Source organism: Lissotriton vulgaris, chromosome 2_2 (genome assembly GCF_964263255.1).
Source record: "Lissotriton vulgaris chromosome 2_2, aLisVul1.2, whole genome shotgun sequence".
Taxonomy (NCBI): domain Eukaryota; kingdom Metazoa; phylum Chordata; class Amphibia; order Caudata; family Salamandridae; genus Lissotriton; species Lissotriton vulgaris.
Genome location: NC_141688.1, coordinates 81,873,906 through 81,891,464, shown reverse-complemented (window position 1 = coordinate 81,891,464; position 17,559 = coordinate 81,873,906). Strand labels below are relative to the sequence as shown.

Here is a 17,559-nt window from a genome sequence, read left to right as displayed (position 1 = left end):
ATCAGAGCTGCACCACTTTGAAACAAGCATATGAAGAATCATAGCTCAGTAAAGCGTAGAATGAGAACATTTTCTTCTTTATTTTTTCTTTCAAAACAAGCAAAAGCCAACGCATTTCGTCCTATAACATAGAACTTCTTTCAGGGATGTGGAATTCCTATAGCCCGACGCCCAGGACATATTGTTTGGGGTCACGGGCAACAAGTTTTAATGTGCATTTTGTCCTTGGGACAAGCAGGCCCAACCCCCTGAAGCACGGACCCTTTGGCTGCCAGTTTGCAGTACCACATTAACCACATGGCTGCTGGGCGTTTTCCCCCCCAGTGCTGGAAAATGCCATTTTAGTGGCACTATGACGAGCTCAGCTCGTCATCAGCACACGACACCCGTGGGTGATGACGAGCTGAGCTCGTCATCAGCATCGAAAGGGTTAAGGACCAAGAAAGGGCACTGCCTGCAGTTAAGTTAATATGTGTGTGCATATGTTAATGCGGTTCAAACTTGTATGTATGTATTCAATAATTGAGAGCCTTTATTATTAGGCTGAGCGCTCTCAGTAAATGTAAGTTCTGACTGCACCACTGACAGTGGTTCCAGTATAAAAATGTGTACACATGGTTTCAAAGTTTAGCAATATGAGGCTATGCATAATGATCCCAGAATGCTCTTTGATTAGATGCAAATATTTACAGAAGCTTGAAAGCAAGGTTAATGATTCTTTGCTTTCAATATAAAATGTTCTTAAAACATGAAAGTAGGAAAAACATTTTTTTGCTCAACTACTATAAAATTTCAGGTACCATTTCTTTGCAGCATCATTTATTAAAATGTGTTGATGCATGCTAGTATTTTCCCAAAACATTCATATTAGAAAATCAGTGTAACCAGTTTCAATAAGATGTTGGGAACATAATAATAATAAATAAGCATTGGCAAAGCCAGTAGGTCTGAAATGGTGGTCAGCTTTTTAGCTTTGGAAATGCGTGACTTGTTGTGGCATGGTTTTTTAAAAACCTTATTGATGTGAGAACTGCCGGACCCTCGCCATTATAACAAACATTGGCAAAAGCAAAAAATTGCTTTTGGTCTAAAAAAAGCACACACTTCCACGTTAGTTACTTTCACTGAACAAAACTACTTTGTGCGCCGATATACTCCTTATGAAAAAGCAGAATGCTGTCACTCACGTGAAGCCAGCTGATACAGAGAGAGAATTTTAATAAACACTAAAGGTCATGGTTAACACCAGACCAAATTAGGGGCCCAATAATGAAAGAAAGTCTCAAAACGCACCCTTGGTTTATGTCCTTGCATTAAGGGCAGCTATATGGCTTTCGTGAATTCAAAAGAATTTACAGCAGTAGGGCATGAATTAGTACTCCTAGAAAATATTTGAGAACTGCATTTTAGCATGATTTAAATATGCATGTGTAGATTTGCTCATGCGAAAACCAGCCTGAGTGTTTGCCAGTTTGTTTTCCCTCCAACCACTTTTTTCCCAACTCCGGAAGAAGGTTTTCCTCAGTCATTGTCAGGAGTAAATTTCCAACATTTCTCAGTATTGGAAAAAATGAGAGAAGAGTTGTTGAAAACCCTTAAAACATGCAAGTTAGTAGGTTTGCACAGACTCAAAAGGACATTCCACCCCTGGAACTATTGTTTACCACTACCTTCAGTCCCAGTATGTAGATCTGCGGAAACGTAGCAACATAGAGGGATTACTAGTATTCAAACACTACCATGGTATGAGCCCTGGCATAATCCGAGAGGCTATATAAGAGCTCTTTTATAATGAGATTGCCATAATTTGTCGCCGCACAACATGGCACCAAAGGGACAAGTGGATTTTGTTACAGGACAAGTAGATTTATGAAGCAACCTGCCCCATGGACAAGTAGATATTTTAATAAATTCCACACCCTGTCTTCTTCAGGGCATTTAGCAGTCTGGGGCGACTGAGAGATGAGTAGATCGGTTTGTTGCCTGGTAGGTAGATTGCTCTGAGCAGGAATAGAAATCTATCACCTGATTTGTATGTTGAATGAGTGATCCATATAAAGATCCAAACGTTATTAAATGTGGTCTAATTTCCAATAGTTGTAAGTTGATAAATCACTACTGTGGTATGATAGCCTGATGTATGTCACTACCACGCGCGCGGTACAACGAAGTACCATTACAACGTGGTTGTAACAACGCAAGTCGTTACAATGACTTGCGTTGGGGGGGCGCAAATTTAAAAAATATAATTTACTATTCCAACACCAGTCCCCGTGGATAGTAGGGAAGGTGTTGGGATAGTAAATTAAAGGATTTATTATCCTTGAGCGCCACCCAGCGCAATTCGTTGCAACAACTATCGCTGTTATAACTGCGTGGTAATGGTACTTTGTTGTACCGCGCGCGTTGTAAACGTTGTGTTCGAGGCATATGGGCTGCAGATGGTACATTATGAATAGATCGCCATCTGGTGTTGGGCTCGGATGATTGCACTTTGTTTTTCTCTTGGAGAGTCTTTTTTCTCTTGGTGACTCCTCCCTTGGTTGGTAGTGCGCATGGGCATCGGCTCCATCCTTAGATTGTTTTTTTTCCGCCATCGGGTTCGGATGAAGATCGAGACGCTCCAGATCAACTTCGCAAGAAAGTGATTTTCGGCGCGTATTCCCTTTCCAATTCGACGGTATTGTTATTCGAACGCGTTCATTTCCATTCCGACGCGTTACAAATTCAAAATAGAAGAGAAAAACTTGGAACTACGTCGAAGAACAGGAGGCCTTTCTCGACGCAGTCAAGCCCGGAGTCCATGGAAAGGACTCCATTCAAAAAATGTCCAACGTGTGGTGCTAAGTTCCCACACAAGGACCTACACGAGGTGTGCAACCTCTGTCTATCGCCTGAACACGAATCCAGGGACTGCGAAGCCTGCGCAGCATTCTCCTCCAAGCTAACGATTAGAAATCGTCGAGCTCGAAGACACGAGGTTTCCAGAATGCAGGCAGAAGCGATCCCGGAGCTGTTCGGAGACGAACAAATCGAGGAAGAAGAGGACCAGTCGGGGTCGGAAGGGGACCAGTCGGAGGCTGAAGAACTCATCGAGCTACAAACCGTGAGTGACGACGTCCCCTTACCGAAAAACCGACCCCGTGCGGTAACGACCCCGCCCTCGGGCCCGGTCAAACCGCTGAAAAAAGTTTCCGACGCCCCGCCTTCGGGCCCGGCAACGAAACCGAAACTGAAACCGAAACACTCGGACTCCCACCATGTCGGATCCGAGAAAAGGGCGACATCGACTTCGGCACCGAGGCTACATACAAAGGACAGCTCGGGATCGAAACATTCCATGTCGAAACATAAATATGACTTATCGCCCAACAGACACTCGATACCAAGAAAGTCGGAATCGAGCAAACACTCGGTTTCGAAAACAACAAGATCTGACGATCGAAAACAAAAGCACCTCTCGGAACCAGGACCCTCGGTACCGATTCAGGAGCAACAGACAGATCCCAAACAAAAGATCTTGTTTATTGATCCACAAACTGGGAAAGTGGTCACAAAGAAGAGAAAGAGTGAACAGTCAGAAGATAAACCTCTTCCTTCAAAAAAGAGAACAATGGGGAAGAATATAACTCCTCCTGCTTCTCCTCGTCCTAGACTAACACCCTCTTCTCCTATTCCACACAATAGGCCAAATATTCCTACACCTTCCACACCAAGACCAGCTACACCTCAGTCAGATGTAGACAGTGATCTGGGGAGGGAGAACCTCAAGGGGATGACGAAACTATCCCAGATGAGGAGGATCCATGGGAAAATTATGATGTAGGGTCAGATGAAGACAACGACCCAGAGCTATATCCCTCAAAGCCTTCACCACCTGATGATAACACAGGTTTTGTGCAGCTCATTAATAGGGCAGCGAAATACCATAAAGTAGATATACATACAGAACCTCAAATAGAGGATTTCTTGTTAGAGACTCTACCTAATGCACAGAGAACATCAGGTACTCTCCCTATGTTGAAGGGTCTTCTTACTCACACAGATGAGATATTCGAAAACCCAGTGAGAGCCAGGGTGTTAAACCCAAGAATTGATAAAAAATACAAAGCGGCTCCAAAGGACCCAATATTTATTAGAGGGCATGTACCGCTAGACTCGCTGGTGGTCTCAAACGCTCGTAAGAGAGCAAACTCGTTATCTACAGGAGAGGCTCCCCCACCAGATAAAGAGTCAAAGTTAATAGATGCATCAGGTAAAAGAGTAGCATCACAGGCAGCGAATAGCTGGCGTATAGCCAATACACAAGGCACATTACGATGAGCTAGAAAAACTTCTTACACATCCCCCAAAGGAACATCAGAAAAAGGCAGACCAATTAATACAGGAAGGTAAAATAATAACGAATACTTCCATTAAGTGTGCATTAGACGCAGCAGACACTGCAGCAAGGTCTATTAACACTAGTGTCATGCTAAGAAGGCACGCATGGCTTAGAATCTCAGGATTCAAACAAGAGGTACAAACAGCCCTACTGAACAAACCATTTGATCAGAAGACATTGTTTGGTTCAAGCACAGACGAGACATTAGAGAAAATGAAGAAATATACGGAAACGGCTAAGTCAATGGGAGCATTGCAACAGCCAACACACAGAGGTTCCTTTCGTAGATCCACCTATAGAGGGGGCTCAAAGAATACAGGAACGAATCAGCAATCCACATCTTTCACACCTACATCACAATTCAAGAGGCAGTTACAGAGGTAACAACAATAAGGGAAGAGGCCGCGGAAATAATAATAACCGCAACGCCTCAACACCAAAACAGTGACTTCATAGAACTCCCCCCAGACCACATAACACCGGTCGGGGGACGTCTATCACAGTTCCTACCTGTCTGGGAAAACATCACGTCAGACAAGTGGGTGAGACAAATTATCCAACATGGTTATTGCCTAGAACTCACAGATACCCCGCCAAACATCCCCCCCAAACAGCGTCCAATGAGTCGGGATCATCTGACATTGTTAGCACTTCTACAAAAGCATGCAATAGAGAAGGTCCCAAAAGATCAACAGGGCACAGGAGTATACTCTCTATACTTCCTGATCCCCAAAAAGGACGGGTCCCTAAGACCAATATTAGACCTCAAACCTCTCAATGCTTACATAAATTCGGAGCACTTCCACATGGTCACGCTCCAAAAAGTACTCCCTTTACTGAAGAAAGGGGACTTTCTTTCTACACTGGATCTAAAAGACGCTTACTTTCATATCCCAATTCACAAAGCCCACAGAAAATACCTAAGGTTTGTGTTAGAAGGACAACACTATCAGTTCAAAGTCCTTCCATTCGGTGTCACAACAGCACCGAGAGTTTTCACAAAATGCCTAGCTGTGGTGGCAGCACACCTCAGAAGACAACAAATACATGTCTTCCCATACTTGGACGATTGGCTAATAAAGGCCAAGTCAAAGGAAGAATGTCTTCACAACACACAGAAGACAATTCAATTGCTGCACCACCTAGGGTTCACGGTGAACTACAAAAAATCACACCTGCAACCAAACCAGATTCAGCAATACCTGGGGGCTACAGTAGACACAGAAAAGGCAATAGCATACCCCAACCCAGTCAGAGTACAGACAATGGTCGGGCTAATACAAAGATTTCAACCACAACACTCACTACCAGCACGAGTGTTTATGCAACTATTAGGCATGATGTCCTCCTGCATACTGATAATACCACATGCCAGACTACAAATGCGTCCACTACAAGAGTGTCTAGCGACACAGTGGAATCAGGCTCAAGGGCAGATTACAGACCTGGTGTTGGTGGACGACCGGACGTATCGCTCTCTGAAGTGGTGGAACACAGAAAACATTTCCAAGGGACGGTCGTTCCTAGAGCCAATTCCACAAGTAATAATAACAGCGGACGCATCGCTCTCCGGATGGGGAGCGCATATGGACAGATACACAGTACAGGGGAAGTGGAGTGTGCAGCAAAAGAAACTGCACATCAACTACCTAGAACTATTAGCAATATTTCTAGCACTAAAAGCCTTCCAAATGCAAATAACAGGCAAAGCAGTCCTGATCAGAACAGACAACATGACTGCAATGTATTATATTCAAAAACAGGGGGGGACACACTCTCTCCAACTGTCCAGACTAGCACAGGACATATGGAGATGGGCCATTCCTCAAAAGATCTACCTGTTAGCGGAACACCTACCAGGAGTTCAAAACCAAATAGCAGACATCCTAAGCAGACAGTCAGAACAAGTGCAGGAATGGGAGCTGCACGACCAAATACTACAGCCATTCTTCCAAAAATGGGGGCAACCAGAGATAGATCTGTTTGCCAATCATCAGAACGCAAAATGCAAAGAATTCGCATCCAGGTACCCACACCAAAGGTCCCAGGGCAATGCACTGTGGATAAATTGGTCCAACAGATTTGCGTACGCGTTCCCTCCTCTACCACTAATTCCATTACTGGTTCGGAAACTGCAGCAACATTCAATGACAATGATACTAGTGGCACCCACGTGGGCAAGACAGCCGTGGTTCACCACGCTGCTACAACTCTCACAAGTACCACATCAAAAGCTAAGGTTATTATCCATGCATCTTACACAGAACCATGGAGAAATAATGCACCCAGATCCCAAACAACTGAACCTAGCGATCTGGCTCCTGAAGTCATAGAGTTTGGGTATTTAGATTTACCACCAGAATGCATGGAAATCATTAAACAAGCAAGACGTCCTACCACCAGAGCATGCTATGCAGCAAAATGGAAGAGGTTTGCTATACACTGTAACAGTAAGCACATCAACCCTCTGGACGCATCTACTAAACAAATCATTTGCTATTTGTTACACTTACATCAATGTAACCTAGCATATACCTCTATCAGAGTTCATCTAGCAGCCATAGCAGCATACCTACAAAACAGACAACATCTGTCATTGTTCAAAGTACCAGCAATTAAAGCTTTCATGGAAGGACTCAAAAGAGTCATTCCACCAAGAAGACCACCTTCCCCAGTCTGGAATCTCAACATAGTGCTTACCAGACTAATGGGGCCACCATTTGAACCTATGCATAGGTGTGAAATACAATTCCTCACATGGAAGGTAGCCTTCCTCATAGCTATCACGTCACTTAGAAGAGTAAGTGAACTGCAGGCTTTTACAATTTAAGAACCATTTATGCAGCAACACCAAAATAAAGTGGTTCTTAGAACAAACCCAAAATTCTTACCGAAGGTTATTTCAGCATTCCACATCAATCAGTCAGTGGAATTACCGGTTTTCTTTCCAAAACCACAAACAGTAGCTGAAAGAGCCCTACATACACTGGATGTTAGAAGGGCCATATTGTACTACATAGAAAGAACACAAACTTTCAGAAAGACAAAACAGCTATTTGTTGCGTTTTCTCCCACACATAAAGGCAATCCCATCTCCAAAGCGGGCATTGCCAGATGGATTGTAAAATGCATTCAAATATGCTACTTAAAGGCAAAGAGGACATTAACTGTTCCTCCTAGAGCTCACTCTACACGTAAACTAGGAGCATCTATGGCATTTCTGGGAAACATTCCACTAGATGACATATGCAAAGCGGCTACCTGGGTTACACCGCACACCTTCACAAAACACTATTGTGTAGATGTGCACACAACACAACAAGCTAGAGTGGGACAAGCAGTATTAAAAACATTGTTTCAGACAGTTGCAACAGACACGGGTGACCACCGCTAGGGAGAGAACTGCTATATAGTCTATTCATAATGTACCATCTGCAGCCCATATGCCTCGAACGGAATATGCTACTTACCAGTATGCATCTGTTCTTGGCATAGAGGGCTGCAGAGTGGTACATGCCCTCCCAGCCTCCCCGGAAACCTGTGTCTGTTCCAACATTATCTTATTTAGATACACTTACATGGGCACTCTTATCTGTATTCTACTATACTACTCCATCTAACCCTACTATGGCAAAACAATCTAAGGATGGAGCCGATGCCCATGCGCACTACCAACCAAGGGAGGAGTCACCAAGAGAAAAAAGACTCTCCAAGAGAAAAACAAAGTGCAATCATCCGAGCCCAACACCAGATGGCGATCTATTCATAATGTACCACTCTGCAGCCCTCTATGCCAAGAACAGATGCATACTGGTAAGTAGCATATTCCATACCATGATAGCCACAAGTTGATTGAGACTATGCTGGTATGATTAGACCCTGTATGTATTTATGGGGGCTCTTTGCACTAGCAGCCAGACTTCGTAACTGAAGTCCAAACCGGCATGGTTTAACGGCGTGATCACGGGTGGGAGAGGTACGCCGTAAAAGTATGCCGGTTTGGACTACTAGGCGAAAAGCGAGCTGCTTATCTCTCAGTCGCTTCAGACTGTTAAATGTCCAAGAAAGAAACATTTCTCATTCTACACCTTCCTGAGCTATGATTATTCATATGGACATGCTTGTTTCATAGTGGCGCAGCTCTGGTTTAGCTTTTGGGATTGTTAGATCATTCTTAGACCTGGTTCTAGTATCCCCAGCCCTATATCTTTCACAGCAAAACTGCAAAGATATTGCTAAGCTGTAATACTACAAGATTGCCGCTGTTTATTTTTCCATGCCCATTCCTGGTGACTTGGGAGCAGAGTGTCTCTCGAAGTAACTCCCAGACGTATCCCATGACCCAGTTTTCCGAGGACTGTCCCTGTGTCCAGACACTTTTCTTAGTTGAAACATGTCCCGTTTTTTGGGACAAACATCAGGACATTCTGTAAAGCAGAATAGAAAGATAGGATCTCCTTTCACAGGGGCCTCAGCAGTCACAAATAATTAAAGAAATGCATCTGTTTTTGTGAGGCAGTACGCGAGGAGGTCCATTGAAAGCTCCCAGCATAGGAGAGAGACAGACTTAGTAGGAGAACAATGGTGTGCAGGGTGGAGTTCCTGCTTCACTTCACATGTTATGAAAAAATATAGAAGAATAAATGCTTTAGTCCTACCTTTCTCTGGCCTGGCTCTTTTTTTTACTTCTCAAATTCTAGTCACCCTACACTATGGTGGCCCATTTACTTAAAAAGCCAACTCTTGATGCCAATGCAATGGCAAACTGTCAGCCCAATTTATGCTAAGATTTGGGAAAAGCACGTTAATGGTCCGCTCTCTACTTACCATCATTTGTTGAACCCTTCCCAGGAAGGTGCCCACTTGTAGCATGAAAACTGCTCTTCTCTGAGTGGTGGATAATCTCAGGAGACAACTAGATGGTGGCGGTACTGTTGCTCTCAAGCTCCTGGATCTCAGCGCAGTCTTTGATATGGTGTCCCACTCTATTCTGCGTCAGTCCCTGGTCAGAGCATGCTGGTCTGCAATCCTCGATTTGAAAAAGGTGCCCCTAATTCCCTCTCTTTTTATCAATTAAAGCATCTAAGGAGGCCACTAAGAGTAGCCTGCACTCTTCCTTTTGGAAGTTAAGTTTGTAGAGAGTAGTTTTTAAATGTTCCTGGTCTTTGATGCTTGCTTCCATTGTAGTTTATATTATTTGCTCTTATTGGGGAACATGCTAGCTCACAGAATCTGATTCTGAAGTGCTAAAACATACAGAAATATTGACAAGTGCAAGCATCACCATCATGGAACCTTTAAAACCCAGAGCCATATCAATGATGAGTTCCATGATGTTATAGGAGAGAGTAATGCCCAATCTTCTGTTATGGCTCACGAGCTACTTGCTGGAGAAGCCTGGTCTACGGTCTGTAAATGACCTGTGCACTGAACTTTCTTTTGGTATGATTTACTGTATGACCAAGAATTGGATTGGCACTAAACCAGATTTACTTTTCTGTCTTGGTGACTGCCATGCAAGCAGTGACATTGGTGCAATCACTCCTGATTGACACACCTTTAAAAGTGGAGCTGTTAATTCTCCTTCAGCTAGTGTCTTTAAACCCAGTGCTTGAAAGGTGCAGTTGGCTATGGAGGAATTTAATTCAGATGCACAATTGACACAGAAGTTGATTTTTATCCTCTGCTACAGTTTGTCGAATAGGATAACTTAAGAATGATTTCCACACATGTGGGTCAGACCATCCCGTCCAGAATATATTTTTATTAGGAGACAGTCTTCTGTTTGGTCTTTGAACTCAACTAGGATTGCTGATGAAGGGTAGGCTCTGGCGTGTTCTTGTATGTTCCCTTCTTGCCCCCTTCACCGTGGAGTGTGATGTACCAAATATTATCCTGGGACACAACTCAAGTAGCACTTTTAAGTGAACTGAAACTCCCATTACGTGAAAGAATGTGTGACAGGACATCAAAACAATAATCCTTGATTAGTGAGCTGGTCTCATGTGGGACTCGCCCCCACCACCCCTCCACCTTCCCCTAAAAAAAAGAAATGCTGATTTGTGAACTCCGATCTATTTAGGATTTGTGTCAACTATTTGTGTTGGGATTCAAAGGTAGGTAGGTCTACCCTTCTGAAGAACCTGAACAGTTGCATGAGAGTGTGTGTTGACAATTAATTCTTTATTGCAAAGTAAGCACTAGCGTCCTTCTCTTTTGAGGTGCAACATGCATTTTTCCTCATTTTACTTACCGCTCTGGCTCGTTAGCCTTGATGAACAAAAGGAGAGACGATGAGCTAGTATTAACCTGGGAATTGGCTCTTTCTGTTTTTCCAGGTCACACCAAACGCTTTGCTCTTTTCTCTCAAGTTTCGACCATTCTTCCCACCATTATTTTATTTTTTAATGACCAAGGCCACTTCTTTTCTTTGGAAGGCTGGCGAAGAGTGCAGCTCAATTCTGTCATAAGAGCGGACCAACTCGAAATTGTGGGGCACACTGACTTTGATACCACACAGCTCATGGATGTGAAATACTCCCAGTTAGTTGAATCGTTAGCTTGTTCTGTGGAAGCAATCTCTGAAATCTACTGCTCTTTAAAAGTTCTATGTCTTGTTTAGGTTTTCCCATCAAGCAGTTAGGTTTGCATAAGAAAGTAATTGTCTCTTTTACAATGATTTTATGAACCAAATCAAACATTTCCAACAGAAAGCTAATGCTCTTTTTGCTTTCTACCTTCAGTTTGAGGACAATGTATGCAAATAAGCCACTACACAAAGCCGAGCACACTGCTTAAGTGCAGCCATGGTAAAGGTTTAACTCGCTCTAAATTTGCACCCGATTGATTCATTTAATAACTTTTATAAAACGAGGACCACTTTTTCTGCTGGCGACAGTCGGGTCTATTTCTCTCCCTGCTCTTGGAATTATGGAAAAGTGGCAGTTACTTGTTTTTCCTGTTTATTTCGTATCCCTTGTTAACTGCTTTGCCTTTTCTTTTACTTCTGCCTATATGTACTCTGCCCTTTCCCATGTCTGTTCTCACCACAGAAGTATAGAACAATCCTAGGTCCTCTCCCTTACTTCCTGCATCACTCTTAGGAACATGATACTTAAACAATGTGTAACTTTCAGCTCTGGCGTTTGTAGATGGTGGGGTATTGGGGGAGGGGAGGAATAGAAGTGATAGTAAACACATAAGTGCCCTTTTATTGACTGCAAGGCTTTGTGCAGCTAATTACCAAATTATTTAAACCAGAATACTGTGAGAAGCTGTTGTCAAGGCCATGTCCCCCAATAAGCTGTATGCTTTGGAGCCTCATAAACCAAAGCTCAAATCAGTGTTTTAATCTGAATAGTGTGTTACAATATGCATCATTTTCAACCAAACCCTATCTGACATTATTGTTGACCAGTCACTTGAGAGTGGGAGTGGGTTGGAAAGGTCCCTATAGTTTCCTTCTTTGCACATTGCCATGGCTTGTCACCGGTCACAGCATGGTTTTCTTGCAGTGGGTGTGCCACTCTTGTGTGTCTGTGTGTATGTGTTTGCAGTGAACAGCATCACCCTGGCAGTGAATCTGATTGGCTGCCTGGCGTGGCTCATTGGCGGAGGCGGTGCGGTTAACTTTGGACTGGCCTTTCTCTGGCTTCTTCTCTTTACGCCATGCTCCTATGTCTGCTGGTTTAGACCTATATACAAAGCTTTCAAGTAAGTGATCACCATCTCTCTACTTTGTCTTTGCTCTGTCTGTCTGTCTGTGTTTAAGTCAGGAGTGCGTAGCTCCAGTACAGAATAGTAGGCCACTTCGCTGAAATATCTGCGAGAAATTCAATGATGCTCTGGCCATACACTCAGTATTTCGGCTAAAATGTTGAGATTCCTGCAAATTTTGTGCTCTTGCTCAGCTTTTTTTCCATTTCTTGAATTAAAACCACTATGAATAAGTACATTTAGTATTTATTAAATATTAAATAAACTGCTACATACATTCCCCTACATCAGGGGTCTCCAAACCGGTCCTGGAGGGCCGGATCCATGCCAGATTTTTAAAATTACTGCATGTATCTCAATGGGGATATTTCAAAAATCTGGAATGGATCCGGCCCTCCAGGACCGGTTTGGAGACCCCTGCCCTACATGGTCCTCTGCATACTGGAGCTGCGCAGCCCAATTTGAATTAGCCCATTTGCTGCTGCTTTACACAAGTGTCACCACAGTTTTATCCGTGCAGGTGGAAGTCTTCAACTTGATAATCATAATGTGGCACCTAGCCAATCACCAATCAGGTGTGGGCAGCTAGATGTGGGCTAGGGAGAATCGATTCGCTCTGGGGTCTAGGTGCACGAACAGCCAAGAATTTCGGAGAGCCTGTTTGCTACTTTTTCTTCTGTAAAGGGAGAGACCCTGACGTTTGTCAAACTGCAGCAGTAACTGGGTTAGCAATGTTTTTTATGAAAATTGATCTACTAACCAATTAACTGAAATCTTACATCTTTACCTGATTTGTATTTATGTTATGTAATTGTCAGTCACTTTCTGAGGCGGGAAGGGGGAGCTGGAAAAGGCCAGATTGCAGTTTGTTTTCTTCTGGAATGTAAATAGAAGAAATGGAATGCAGCGTGCAGTAACCCTAAGTGAGTGCATGTGCAAACGAAGCATGGAGGCCACCTGAGGGCTTGTCCTTCAGGTTGGACTGCTTACTGGGTTCAGTGCATGCACTTTTTCTAAGTATCATGAAATATTTTATTACAGCCTCAACTCCTTTACTATGTTGTTGTTTGATGCCGCACTTAATTTAGGATGCAGTAAATTAAATGTGGTGATTGTACAGTAACTTCAATTCTACATCACAGATCTCTTCTGATATTCATAAATGGTAAAATATCTGCAGTTTTGTTTCAATTAATCTTTTTGAAAATAACTTCCTAAAGAACACTAACCTTCAGGCAAAACAAATTCTGTTTTAACAAATGATTGGAAACTAATTTATATATTATAATGCACGTTCCAAGGAAACACTGAAAACGTACTAATAGCTGGCAAGACGGCCCAATGAGTTAATGCTTATTGTAGACATTAGTTGGTCTAGGTTTGAAGGATGGTAAGCTAAGCAGCATTACATTGGGTGATAGGAACGCTTCTTGTTGGCACAGAAATACCTCCATCATTGCCAAATAGAACATGCTCTTCTACCTTTAGCTCATCTGACGAGAAAGTCTCCGCAGGCTTTGTGATTTTTGTTTTCATATCTCAGTGAATCCAGCATTCGTGTATTCACAGAAGGGCTTCCTGTTCAATTGGATCTAGATTGAGAGCGAGTTGAGACTAAACTGTGTGAGTTTGGAGTGAGTGTGTGCACAGGAGCACACACGACTAAGTAAGAAAAATGTATTTTGAAATTCCTTTGTGTGGATGATAGCAAACAATGGAAGGCTCAAGTAAGTTTGCCGAGGTCCTGTGTTATCCTGAAGGCTGACCCTGAAACGTTCTTGAACCTGGTAGGAAGGGATAGCATAGCTTCACCTTTGTTATTTGAGAGAAGGCCATGTAGTGTTCCTACTCCTTTTTGCCAGAATTCCATGTATTCAGCAGCTTATGGTTGATGTTGTCAGCCTTTCTGTTGAAGTTTAATCTCCTGTACATGGTCGGGCCTGCTGCAGTTGTTACAAAAACTGTGGTTGGACCAATAAGCACACAGCAACCAAAATGCAGATGTGACTCAAGCCAACACTACTAGAAATAAAATTCCAACTTCATGACTCAAAGTCATAAAAAGTTACTAGACCTGCATGTCTAGTAACTTGAATAATTGAGCTAACTGAAATATACCTGAGCCATAGTCTCAAATTGTGTGATCTTAGGCAAATATTTGTCTTATGGAGCCATCATTTTGTTAATTATCACATAAGACAGCACCTTCAAATATGCAAATTCACTATTTCTGCCGTACAAAAAAAACTCTTTACTAGACTAAACATTTGCTCCATGTATAATACGAATCAAGCCCACATATAGGCTACAAAGAATACCTGGCTTGACTCTTCGTCACTAATAGCATTGTCATCTGGGTAGGAGCAGGAATATTTCCCAGTTGATGTTTAAAAGCTCACTTTTCATAAATATATCACTAAAGCATGATGTGGTAGTGCACTGTCATTTACAGATAGCATATTTTCCAATAAAATGGACACAAAACATTACCACGAACGTAGTTTTATTGATGAAACCATATACCGCATTAACAATGTTTGGAAATTGGGTTTCAGCAAAAATATTTAAAATGTGCACAGCACCAAGTATAGTGTTCTGATTTTTTTTTTATCCTATAAAAATCTTTTTTTCACCACAGAATTACAAATGTGTCTTCATAACTTGTAAAATATATTTGAACAGTTCACTTATTAGCTATTTCAATGTTAGAAAAAAGCCTGAAATCTTCCAACCTTTTATTTCACATGCTTTGCACAGCACAATTGTCACACAGTTCACTTCATAAAATCCCCTAACTTCAGTCACAGAAAGAAAAGTAAATGTAGGAAGACAAACTGACTTTTGATCTCCGTCTCTAAAAGCTGAGCAAATGTGACAAGATACCAAGATGTAAAGGCATCTTTATTGCTCATTCACTTTATGAGCAGGCAGAACACCTGTTGTCAGCACGCCTAAACAGCGAGTTGGCCCTAAAATAGCTAGTCCTGATTAGATCTGGCTCGCCATAGCGAGTGGATATTTTGAACTATGATTTTAGAAGCCCCCAAAAGCATGATACAGACACTGTTGGACCTTGTTTGGGAGCAAGGGGCACAGAGCAGGCAGGAGCACCATCTTTGGACTTTGAAGTTGTTTGACACTGGGGTCCATCCTTCTGTGGTTGTACAAACTGGGCCAAGTACACTTGCTGTACTTGACTTTCAGAGTAGTGAGGTGAGCAGTCTTGAGTCTTCTCAGAGAGGTAATGAGTGCATGATTCATTGTTCATCCAAGTACTTATCTTAGTAGAATACCAAAATGTAATACTACACATTTCAGTGGTGCTCAGCTACTGGGGTTTTTATTTCAACTACAATTCCAAGGTAAGTGTTTACACATTCTGTGCGTCCTCTCCCCATTGTAAGAGCTTCTAGTATTCATGTAGCATCTACCCAAGCTTAGACAAGAGTAAAGTTTGTTAGGCATCTACTCGGGTGGAGTTTTTAGTTCAGTTCAACTGTTCATTCCCAAAATGGGATTAACAGTCCGTGCACCTACTGCAGAATATAGGGGCCGATTAGGATGGAGGTCAGACTTTCGTCCGAACGCCGTCCTTTCGTAAATGGGAACTCTCAACTACAAGTCAGGGGTCCCGCTGGGCACATTAAGTTGCAACCACCACCACGGTGGTCGCAATGTCCATATTTTGTACGCAGCGAGTGCTGGGGGCTGCAGTTCAAGCCGCAGTACAAAATATGAACATAACACATATCCCTTACTATGTGGCAGGCACCATGCGGTGCCTGCTACGTATTGCAGGGATATGTAGGGGGGCACAATAGCCCTCCCCAAAAGTGAGGCCCAGGGGGGGAAGGAGGGCCCTCTATCTCTAAGGGCCCCAATCTCGTTTTCCGCCTTCTTCTTCCTGGCGGGTTTACTGCCATTAATGAGCTGGCGTAAAGGAACATTGTAATACCTACGGATGTGCCTGGCAAGCACTGCCACCATTGCAGGAATTGCTGCTCCTCCGACGAACCGATGGGCTCCTTGAGCCTGCCAGATCCATGGTGGTTGGTCTCACGGATCCGCCCGCCGTCCCAATGTGGCAGGCGGAAAACCCAATTACGATGCCGGTGGGAGCACCACCGACGTACTGTCTGTAGCTGTCCCACCGTCCTAGTAATAAGGCCCTAAGTCTGTGCCTCTTGCTCTATTTTTTCCTGTATAATGTTTTGTTCACAGTTGACGTTGCTGTGGGCCCCTAGTTGGGGTTCTAACTAGCATTTTCAGCGGTATCTCCACTGACCCAACACTGATGACGACTTCACCTGGAATTTGGGCTGTGGTGGGTGAGCAGGACTACAGTCCTGCTCGGTGGAGGGCTGTTCTGGTATATGCAGCATACGGCCTGGGATTTAATGGGTATTAGTTGTTAGCAGCCGCGCCTTCTAGGTAGGGATCACAAAGGTTGCTACTGAGGAGCCAGTTTGATGGGCATGACGCCTCCTCCCCTAGATTCATTTGGATTCGAGCAGAAGAGGCACTAGGCCTTTGGGTGTTACAGGGCTGTGGACAGCACATGGTACTTATTGAACTTGATTTCTGATCAGTCCACTGAGGGGGCCCTGATGGGAGACCAAGAGACCCCTCTCGACATGGGCCAGCTCATGCTTCACTTTCAGTGGCAGTCATCACCTTTTAGGTGTTCGGCATGCCGTTGACAAAGTTGGCTTCTCCTGGACATACTCTACACCTGCAGGCTTCTTCCTTCTCTGAGCAGGCAGATCAGCTTCTAGGCGGTAGGCAGGCCTCCAGCTTGTTGATCACAATTCAGGTGATGTTAAATGTCCTCTGGGAAAACGTGCTATTGTGCAGACACCAGCCTGGTCACACAGCAGTCTGAGTACTTTGCTTCAATTCCAAGTTCTTAATGGCCAAGGAAGGTATTGCTCCACAAGTGGGGTGGTTTGAATCCCATTTTTATACATAGCCTTCCTGAAGCAGTTATCAAGGGAATACAAAAGAGCAGGCCATGCCTAGAAACATCTTCACCTTGAACAGAAATTATAGTCCCATCCCTCACCCTTACCATTTACTAAATGGCTGTGCACCGAAGAACTAACCAGAAGCCTTTTTCTAACATGTTCTTTGTTGAAGTTTTAGAGTCATTCTTATCCCCATCCTCCCTCACTTCAATCTGGATCTCCTCTCTCTAGTTACTGAAATGCATCCAATACTCTTCAACTGTCTAAAAAATAAATAAGTCACACACTCAAGAATAAATCCAAGACCAATTTAGAAAAATGGGTTATATTTTTATTTAAATTTTGATACCAAGAACTTCGTTATCGAGTAAGTACTTTTTTAAATATCTGTTTTTCCAGGTAAGTAAAATGTTCACTTAAATGCATCTTTATGCAGAAATGCTTTCCTATAGGGGTGGAAAAGGCAAATGTTGCATAGTTATTTACAGTCTGTTT

The 17,559-nt window shown here is 43.2% G+C and overlaps 1 protein-coding gene across 1 annotated transcript in view; it reads left to right on the top strand.

The window, feature by feature from the left end:
• Positions 1-17,559, top strand: part of SCAMP5 (secretory carrier membrane protein 5) — a 180,165-nt gene that overhangs the window by 73,977 nt on the left and 88,629 nt on the right. Inside the window, exon 5 of the mRNA XM_086959325.1 lies at positions 11,941-12,097. Within this exon, the coding sequence (XP_086815451.1) occupies positions 11,941-12,097 (157 nt within the window). The remainder of the gene's footprint in view (positions 1-11,940; positions 12,098-17,559) is intronic.